At 44.3% G+C, this 9970-nt stretch overlaps 1 protein-coding gene across 2 annotated transcripts in view; it reads right to left on the bottom strand.

Moving 5' to 3' along the window:
* Nucleotides 1–4821: 4821 nt before the first annotated feature.
* LOC109296088 (BPI fold-containing family C protein-like) overlaps nt 4822–9970 on the bottom strand; it is a 38235-nt gene continuing 33086 nt past the window's right edge. For both annotated transcript variants that reach the window (XM_019515321.1, XM_019515322.1), the window contains exons 13-16: nt 8919–8961; nt 7886–7949; nt 6693–6769; nt 4822–5313 (exon numbers count right to left, since the gene is read on the bottom strand). In XM_019515321.1, coding sequence (XP_019370866.1) covers nt 5272–5313; nt 6693–6769; nt 7886–7949; nt 8919–8961 — 226 coding nt within the window. In that variant the 3' untranslated portion in view covers nt 4822–5271. The remainder of the gene's footprint in view (nt 5314–6692; nt 6770–7885; nt 7950–8918; nt 8962–9970) is intronic.

The raw sequence follows: 9970 nt of genomic DNA, 5'->3' as shown, positions 1-9970 counted from the left end.
GCTGGTCGGCTGCAAGAGACCCCTGTGGTGCCCTCTAGACCCTGCCTTGTCTCTGCAGTAAATGCACAGCGCTGGCAGCCTTCTGAGCTCGGGGGGCAGGGGGCAGTGCAGCTGGCTCCACCTGACAGCATGTGTTAATGGTAGACACAACAGTGAGCACCACACCCCAGTGCTAAAAGGCAGGGAGCCCCACAGGATGGAGCTTAGGGGGCTGCATTAGTTTCCTAGGAGAGGAGGGCTGGAAGGGGCGGCACAGGGTCATTTAGGCCAGGCCTCTGCTCAAGGTAAGATCCTCCCTGCCCCAGGGTGATGTGTAGGGGTGCATGTGGGTGCAAGTGCTTGGTGGTGCACCCCCTGCAAACAGGCACCGCCACAAGCCTGTGGGCAGTCGCTGCTCACCACCCTGCTGCTAACACTGCTGGTGGCATTTGTGGGCAGTCCGTGATCCCCGCTGCCAGTGCTTGCGGTAGCATCTGTGGGTGGTCACCGACCCCTTGTCAGTGCTCATCCCCCCCCCCCTTACCACCACTGTGCTCCCACCGCCGCCGAGCCCCCCCACAGCTGCAGGGGGCACACATTCATATCCCTGCCTGGACCATCCTGGCCATGTGACAAAGCAAACTTGGCTTCTTAGAGTCCTAGAGAAGCAGGGCTACAGAGACCTTCCAGTGTCACATCTAGTCCAACCCCCTGCCTGAGGCAGAAGCATCCCTCTCCAAACCATCCTATCCAAACCCTAATCTAAACTCTACATTAGACTGTCAACCCTGACACAGACCAGACACCCTCACTTACCACAGGTGAAGCAGGGGAACTGTGGTGGCTAAAGTCCTGCTTGTATAAAACGTTGTCAATAGATGCTCTAGAGATCCTGGGTAGAGGGCCACACCCCCTGCTACGCAGGAAGGCAGCCCCCCCCCCCGTCCATACTAATCTGATCACGGGGAAAAATTCCTTCCTGACTCCAAATGTGATGATCGGTTTGACCTGACCGTGAACAGAAGAGCAACACCCCTTTGCAAGGAACCTCTGGCTTTGGTCCCAGCAGGAGCATTGGCACAGCCTAGTCAAAGTCCCCAGCCAGGGCTGCAGCCCACACCCAATGCCTCACAAAAGCTTGTGCTCTTTCTTATTTAGTTAGCCCATAAAGGTGCACATCTATCCTACCTTTAAACCAGGGGTGGGCAAAACGGTGGATCCAGCTGGTGGCCAGACTCTATTTCCCAGCAGCCCCTGCATCCGTTGCTGCAGCCAGTTTCCACACAGACCAGTAGCGTGGTACGGTGACAGCTTGGGGCCAGAGTTCCCATGAAGACCAGCCCCAGCAGTGCTGGCAGGGCATATGGCTGGGCAGGGAGCTGCTCTGGTGCTGGGATCTTACAGTGGTAACAGTGTAGCCTGGAGCTGGGGCAGAGCTGTGATCCACTTTCCATCTGCCCCGCATGGAAATCTCGCATTGTCATGGTGCTGCAGCTACTGGCATTTCCATGGAAACTGGCTGCAGCAACTGTGGGCAGGGGCTGCTGAGAAATGGAGTCCGCTATGGGCCTGATCCGGCCCATGGGCTGGACATCGCCTGGCCCTGCCTTAAATCCTCCCAGCCAAGCAGCTGTCCAACCTTATCTTGAAAACTTTCAAAGAGGAAGATTCCACAGTGTCTCCAGATGCCTGTTCCAATGCCTGATCACACTCAGACTCGGGCAGTTCCTTCTAATCTCCAACCTGGATTTCTCCTGTTGCAGCTTGAGGCCATTGCTTCTGTCCTGTCTTGTCCTGTGTGGCCACAGAGAAAAGCTCATTTCCAACCCCCCAGAGGCCATTGCTCCAGGTCCTGTCCCTTACAGCTGCAGAGAAAAGTCCATCTTCATCCCCTCTTTAATTGCTGTTCACATATTTGAAGACTTATCATATCCCCCCCCATTGGTCTTCTCTTCTTCAGACAAAATAGCCCTAGTTCAGGGATCTCAAAGATAAACAAGGTGTGCTGAATGGCCCTGTGTGCTGCACAGGTTACCCATTCCAGCTCACATCCCAGAGTGAAGGAACAGCCTTCATGAGCAACACAGCCCCCAGAGCCATGCTGCGCAGGGCAGCCTCTCTGGGGCTGCACTGCACAGCCCTATGGCAGCAGCAGCTCCAGATCTGGAATGAAGGGCTGGTCTGTGGGTCCGGTGTGGCCCACGGATCAGCTCTGTGCTACTCATCTAAACCGTGGTGCTGGATCAGTTTGAAATCCCTGCCCTACTTCTTAAAGTCTTTCCTCATAAGTCTTGCTTCCCAGGTCCCAAATAATTTCTGCTGCTCTTTGCTGGATTCTTTCCAAACTGCCCACATCCTTCTTGAAGTGTGTGGCTCAGTACTCCAGGTGATGTCTTACCAGTGCTGAATACAACGCAGTATATGCTGTTAGCTTTTTTTGCAAAAAAAGCACGCTGCACATGAGTTTCACTGTGCTGTAATCCATGAAGTCCTCTGAAAATGAATTGTCAATGGGGCTAAAATATAAGTTGCTCCCCAGGGCACCCAGACCAGACTGAAAAACTAAATCCTGCTGAAAAAATGACATTTTGCTAAATGCAGTAATTCTGGCTGGAAAATATTTTCAGTGATGTTTTGGATTTTTTAAGTAGGAAATTCCAAAATGAACTTATCTGAAAATGTTCGTGTATATTTTCCAAAGCAATTTTTAAATTTCAGATTTTCATTTCCCCTTTCACGTTCCATTTTTGTCATTAGAAGCAACACAACTAATAGTTCCCACTGTAATCCTGCCCCCTACCACCCCATTTTCTCCCCTTTCACTCTGTAACTTTTCAAAACATCTTCAACTTTGGAAGAGTTGACATAAAAATTTGAATTGTCCCAGAACAAGTTATAAGTTGGAGACATATGGAAAAGTTACAGGGCTGACAAGCTGGCCTATGCCACCTATGATTTTAAGGCATTCACAGTAAAAAGAATTACACTAGAAATGTAAATGGCCCTAGTGAGACTGGGAAGATTTGGGACTTATCTTCCTCAGGTCATGTACAGAACTGGGAAGAAAGCACCAGTTTCTAACAGCCCATTCTCTTGCCCTTCCTCTGGAAGGAAAAAAAGAGTAGTAGTGCATTTTTACATGAAGATAGCCAACTTAAATTTACAACTTGCTGTAAATATCCTGGGCACCATGTTTTTTTACCTCAGCGTAGCAGGAACAATCCCAAATGGAGGATATAGAGTTTCATAGATTGTAAGACTGGAAGGGACCTCGGAAAATCATCGTGTCCAGCCCCCTGCACCAAGCAAGAAAGACAGTTGGGGTCAAGTGACCCCAGCAAGGTGACTGCCCAGTCTTCCCTTGAAGATCTCCAGAGTAGGTGACTGCACCTCCTCTGGAGAGAGCTTATTTCACAGTCTGGACACCCTGACTGTGAAGAAGTTTTTCCTAACAAGTTGACCTTAACTAGCCCTGTCAAAGTAATAGCTTCCATTAGGACTTCTCAGTGTAAAAACATGTATTTTCTGCAGTGAAGAAAAATCCTTCAAAATCATAGCCTCAAAATCAATTCAAATTGGCTTGGACAGAAATAGTATCACGGATTGAAAACTAGCTGAACCCAGCTCTGATGCCATCTCAGACTGCCTGGCCACATCAAGGTGGCCCTAGAACTTTTCAACCGACTGGGTCAGGCATAGCCCTGGCTGCCTTGGCTCAGCTTTATGTTTTAATAAGACTATCTTCTGAAAAGGCTGAAGAAGAAAGAAAAGAAAGGGCAATGATAAACGGCAATGCAGCAAACTAAGAGGAAGACAATAACATCTGAAAATATTCCAGTCTACTGAAATGAGTTTTTAGCTTGCACCCTTTAAAGAACTAAACCAGTTTGTAGGGAAAACACATGAAATCATAGGGAAATTCATGAAAGTAGAAAGTATTTCCAAAATGGTACTAAGTTAGACCAAAAGGGATAAATTTATTTTACATGAGGAAATATTGAAATCCTTAAACATCTCTAAGATGGGTAAACAATGGCCAACAGGAGACAAGATAACAGTCTACTAACATTTGAAGTGTCTCAGCAACAGGGGCAGAGAGGAACACTTAAAAACAGTATGAGGGAGTACCATCTGGTATCATCTAGAATAAGTAGATCCATCACTAATAAGAAGGCACATTCTGCTTGAAAATATCTTGAAATTGAGACTGTGAAAGTTTTTCAAGAGAAAAGATTTCATTTGAACCCTGAAGACTTCAATCCTCATTCGAGTCAGGAGGCATTGAAGTACTTCTGGATAGCTCCCATTTCATATTAAATATAACGAGGGACCTACTTAAAGCACACAGAAGTGAAGTAAATTTATATATATAAATTGCAGACTACTCACAACGTCTGGTGCCATTTTCACAGTCTTTTGGGGGTTAAGTCCCTCACCTCCACTGATTGGCTAAGGGGCCCAAGCAGCCCCGCCCCTCACCAGTGACTAGTGGAGAGGGCTACCCTTCATGCAGCCCCACCCCTCACCGCTGATTGGTGGAGACAGGCAGGGCTGCATAAAAGACAGCCCTCTTAGCCAATCAGTGGAGGAGGCAGCCACTATTGTGGCTGGCCCCTTTCATGCCGGCTGCTCCCCTCCCTAGTGGGCTGAGGCTGGGCCACAGTGGCCTCTGGCTCCCACTGGGGAGCCAGCATTTTATTTTTAGTTTGTTTTTCCCCACCCCCCAGCAATTCCACACAAAACTGTGGGGAATGCCAGTGATTGCAGAAACCGCCTTTTTCACAATGTCCATGAAAATAGCAAAACTGCACATTGAGTAGATCCCTAAATATAACTGATGCATTCAGTTGAAAGTAGAATAAGTTTATACCAGGAACAGACCATTAAATGTGGCTCAGTAGCTGCATTTGTAACTTGTTGGCATACATTTTTTTCTCTCTAAAGAATATTGAAGCTTCCATAAAATACATAATAAGACTTCGATTACAGAGAGATTTTAACCTTTTAAAACAGTTATTTTTGCAGCAGGTACAAAGTCCAGGATAAAAGTGCTTCCCCCACTTAACCATAGACACAGATGCTACAATATCCTTTTCCATGGTTCCCTGCTTGTTACAATCATTACATGTTCTGAACATTGCAGCACTCATTTCCGTATTTTCTCTGGGCTTCTCTCTCAAATCAGAGTAAAAACAAAAAGACATCTTTCATTTCAGAATAAAGGGGCCGTGGTCAGGCTTCAGAGTTATAATCAGTTGTGAGGGTCCTGACCATCCTGATGGTTTCTCCTTCCTACTGTTCATAGTTTACATCTGTGGAAATCCACAGATAGCCCTGTGGACACAAGAACATTCAAGAAAGTGAAGTGCTTTAAATTACAGACGACTGAAACTTAAACTCTCTGTTTTAACTCTGTACTAAGTATTATGGGGTAAGGGTCTTTACTGAAGAGAAGTTAGACTTAAAAAAAATACAAGAAACTTAAAAGGACCAAAACTTATGTACACAGACCTAGAATTTCCATGGGAGTTTGCTGCTTTTCACCACACTGCCAGCAGACGCTATACCTAAAAGTTTGTGGTTAGTCCTGGTAGAATCACCCTAGGCTAGAAGAAATGTCTGTTGGCATAGAAGTGGTGCAGTGAATTTTGCTATACCACCTCCCACTCCTGGCCATTGGTGTAGGGAATGTAAATAAGATTTTCCTGAATGTTAATAGCCTCTTACTAGCTCCCATTTTGGTTCTTTGAGAGCTATTGGCACCAGTGCAATTTAGGGCAGTTTTCAGGTGGCACCAGCTTATATCACGGTACTGGTCTGCCACAAAGATAGCCCATGTGTGCAATGCAAAGGTAGCATATAACCATTTTGTATTCCCATTCCTGAGTTGTGTCATGTATTCTGCCACATCTGTATATCTGGGCAGTGTGGCTGGAAAGTATAAAATGCAAGTCACTGGTGTAATCAGATTGGCTGGTTCATTTCTTTTAAAATTAATTTATTACGACTTCCAATTATGTAGCAGTCATGTAGCCAAATTAAGAGCTGAAGTCTTCTTGTGGTGAATCAATATGGGCAGCAACAAGGGACAGTGGTAGAATATTGTCCTTATTTTCTTATTTGTTTACCACAACAGCAGTAACCACTGACTCACAGGGTATTTTGGGAAACCCATGATGAGCTGCGGTAAGTAACATCAGCAACTCATGAATTTTCAAAAATGCCCTGCATTTTATTCTGAATTATTGTTAAATTATTACTCTAATTCTAATATATACACATATAAACCACTAGTTGTTCATGCCGCATGACAGTTGAATTCTGTTCTCATTTATATTTGTGTAGCCTGGCTGAACTCAAAGCCTGGGTATGCAAGTTTAGAAAAGGTAAAAAAAAGCAGGTGCAACTTTTGACTTCCAGGAGGTTACACCTCCTCCAGCTTTGAATTTGGTTCTCCGACTACATTTTGCCAGGGGGTGGCAGCACAGTTAGTCCAGTTTTACCTTTTTCTCAAAAGAGAGAAATTTATTCCTAAAGGGAAACTGCTGGTATGAAATTTTTCCATCTTTAACCCAAGCACAGTTAATTGCTTAACTAGTTAAAGCTAAATGCAACCAGCATCCTGCCTGCAAAATCTCATATATACACAGAAAAAGCATGTCCTGTCAGGAAAGAAGAGGAATAAACATTTCATAAGCAATCAAGATTCTTACCTGCTCAACTTTAATAAGAGGTTTCTTCAAGGAAAGATTGGCCAAGTTTGGAAGAGGGAATCCTTTTGTTAGTTTAGCTTAAGAGAAGACAGACAAAATGTAAATATATATACAGACAAAATGTGAATATATACACACCACCACCTTCCTATTTCAATAGCTTCTTTACCCAAGGATCTGAAGGGGTTTTATAGTTAATCCTCAGAAGAAGGTCAAGTATGATCCTTACTTACAAATGGGGAGAGTGAGGCAGAGAGAGTTCAAACAGTTTCACATCTTGCAAAGTGCGTAGTCTGTGCAGTGTGCCCTCAGCTCCCACTGCCTGGACACTCAACACCTTGCAAGAAGTGCTCAGAATATCACATCATTGGGTCTGAAGAGATTGGGGCAAAGTGACCTCATGAGTTAGATGATGATTTGCAAACATGAAGCTTGTACTCCAACTATTACTAACATTTCTTCCTTTTTGCATAATTTCAGAGGGAAGAAATTCCTTCCTGTGCAGAAGGCTGGCACAAGATCCATGCATTCCTATTTTGAGGACTAAAGTGGGACTTAATTGGTGCATAAATGCTTGTGTTGGTCCTTTAAACAGAGGTAAATTTCACTTTTAGTGATTTATTATGTTAACATATGAAGCAACGATACATTTCTCCATGTTCCTTCTCCAGGATGATTCAAGGGGCAATTGAGGACCATCTAAGGTTGAGAAAGTAATTCACTTTCCATGCCCTTTCCATCTTTGGCTTCTGTGCTGAAGCTATAAAACAGTGTTAGTTGAAATGGTGGGTGTATGATGCATTTACTCGTCCCCTGCGAATGGGGGCTGATACCCTAACTTGTTTCTCTCAGGTTACAAGAGGATTGTCAATTTTCCACTTGAGCTAATGTGAATGATGACCTAAGAGTGAAAAGCACCACATCACATTACCAGTTTCCTCAGCCATGTAGGTTATGGCAACATATTTGTAGTTAACATGTCAAAGACAGTAAGAGTAGTGGTTTTCAACCTTTTTCATTTGTGGACCCCTAGAAAATTTTGAGCGGAGATACGGACCCCTTTGAATTGCAAGTATGGGTATTTGCATACTTTTAATTGATCATAGTCATCTTTTGTGGACCCCTTAGATATAGTTAACAGAACCCCAGGTGTCCATGGGTCACAGGTTGAAAATCTTAACCTCCATACTTACCATTGGCTGATGGGATTATTTCAGTGTGTAAAATGTAAGAGAAGAAATTCTCCAAAAGTGAGATCTGCCATGGGACAAAAAAATACATGTAGTGGTCACTTCCTGAGATCTATAAAACTCTTGCTTTAACATATAACCAAATCTTGGGTGGCATTTTATGAAAGAGAATTCTGTTCCATAGATTTCATAGACATTAGGGCTGGAAGGGACCTCTCAAAATCATCAGGTCCAGCCTCCTGCTCAAAGGGCAGGAAGTTAGCTGGGATCAGATATGTTCCACTAAGCAGATCTCATTTGCATGGAGTAGGCCAAATGAAAATAACCTTTGGATTTCAGGACATTACAACTGTCCAGAAGACAGAAGATAGGAGAATCTGGCTCTTGTTACCAAATTTGATATATATTCATTTAAAGGTATCAATTTTGTCTGCTTGTAAGATAACATCTACAACTGTATAGTAGGACTGGAGAGGTTTTAGTTCCTCTCTGCTCAGGTTCCCAGAATTGACTGATCATCATCAAATATAAACTACTTTCTGGGGAGGTAGGATTCTATAAATGTTGGTATGCCACTGTTTCACGCATTTGTGAGTATTTTTGGTTCCCCCTCTCTACCATAATAATGAACATCTGTGCTAAGTCTCAGTGCACCCCCACTGCTTGCCTTTCTTTCTGTTGTGCATGTTCTAACCTAATAACACACTGCTCCTTCACCTGCAGCTGTATGCTTAATGGCTGCAGGCTGCATGGTCATAATTTCAGTTTGATATGATCTCAGGTGAAACATGATACACAAGCAAGTGAGATCAGAAAACAAGTAATTTTCAGGAGTATTAAAGGATTAATGAAAAGAAATATCCCCCAAACAATGTTACTTTTCATCTGAAAGCCCACTGATAGAGCAAGTTGCCAAAAGGAGAGAAAAGAGTTCTGGGTGAAGCCTAATGTGCACAGGGAAAGTCAACCTCCTGCTCTGAATTTATCCCCAAGATGCTTGGAGCTCATCTTTTAGGCACCAAAATCATCAGCTTACTTCAAAGAAGCCAAGATTGGAATCAGCCAGAGAGAGATGGAACCTGAAATAAAAGACATAAAAGATGAATCAATAGAAAAAATGAAAGCACATATTTCTAGACTGAGGATCAGTAACCAACAGGTGCAGGCTGGATCTGGCCTGTAAAGAAATTGGATCTGGCCTGCAAATCTGGAGCTTTGGTGGCAGGTGTTTTTCCTGTGCTGCTGGGGGGAGAAGTACAGGCAATGGGTAGTCCTAGTGCCTGGTCCACCCATCTCTGACCCAAGATGGGTCATTCAGGCCCTCATCTAGAAAAGGTTGCCTATCACTGTTCTAGACATATAGGGTGCCTGTACACATGCTGTGAAGCTGCTCTGACACACTTGACCAAAAGGAGAGATTAACTGAGTCTGCCGGAGCGTGGTGATTATCACACTCCAGCCACCTTCCATATCTTGTGTATCAGTGTTCCCATGCTTCAAAATGGCAGCAGGGGTGTTTTAACTGAAGCTCATCAAATGAGATTTAGTTCAAGTGCCCCCACCATCATTTTGAACTGTAGGTACACTGATACATGAGTCTCTGTGGCGCTCTAATTAGAGTGTCCCCCCTACCCCCAGAGCATGTGTAAAAGTGTCCATATGGTCTTCTTTTCAGGGCTTCAAGCCATGTGATAATCCCTTGAAGAGATGCTTCTATCATCACGTGCTCTATGCAGTCCATGCTGCCTCTCACATGAAAGAGCAGAAGTGCCGGACGAGCCAAGTACCCCGTCTCCAATTGAAGAGATCAAAGCAGGTACACAAGTGCTGTGGGAGGTGTAGGGACTCTCCTCCCCCTATAGAGCAGAGCCAGACCACCAATAGGGACTTAACCATGTACCTTTTAATACTGGGAACATAACAGGCATAAATCAGAGGGTATAGTGGACACTACAATGCCCCAAGGGGGCAGGGTTCAAAGGTTAGACACTTACCATCATTGACAAAAAACAGGGTTAACAAAATATAAAACACAAACAGCAGAACAAACAATATGGGTTGGTGAAATATAAAAAGGCACAAAATTCA

The sequence above is a fragment of the Gavialis gangeticus genome, unplaced genomic scaffold (assembly GCF_001723915.1).
Source record: "Gavialis gangeticus isolate Ggan-Ray unplaced genomic scaffold, GavGan_comp1, whole genome shotgun sequence".
NCBI lineage: Eukaryota > Metazoa > Chordata > Crocodylia > Gavialidae > Gavialis > Gavialis gangeticus.
The sequence above is the reverse complement of the archived record's forward strand: the minus strand, read 5'-3'. Positions and strand labels throughout refer to the sequence as shown.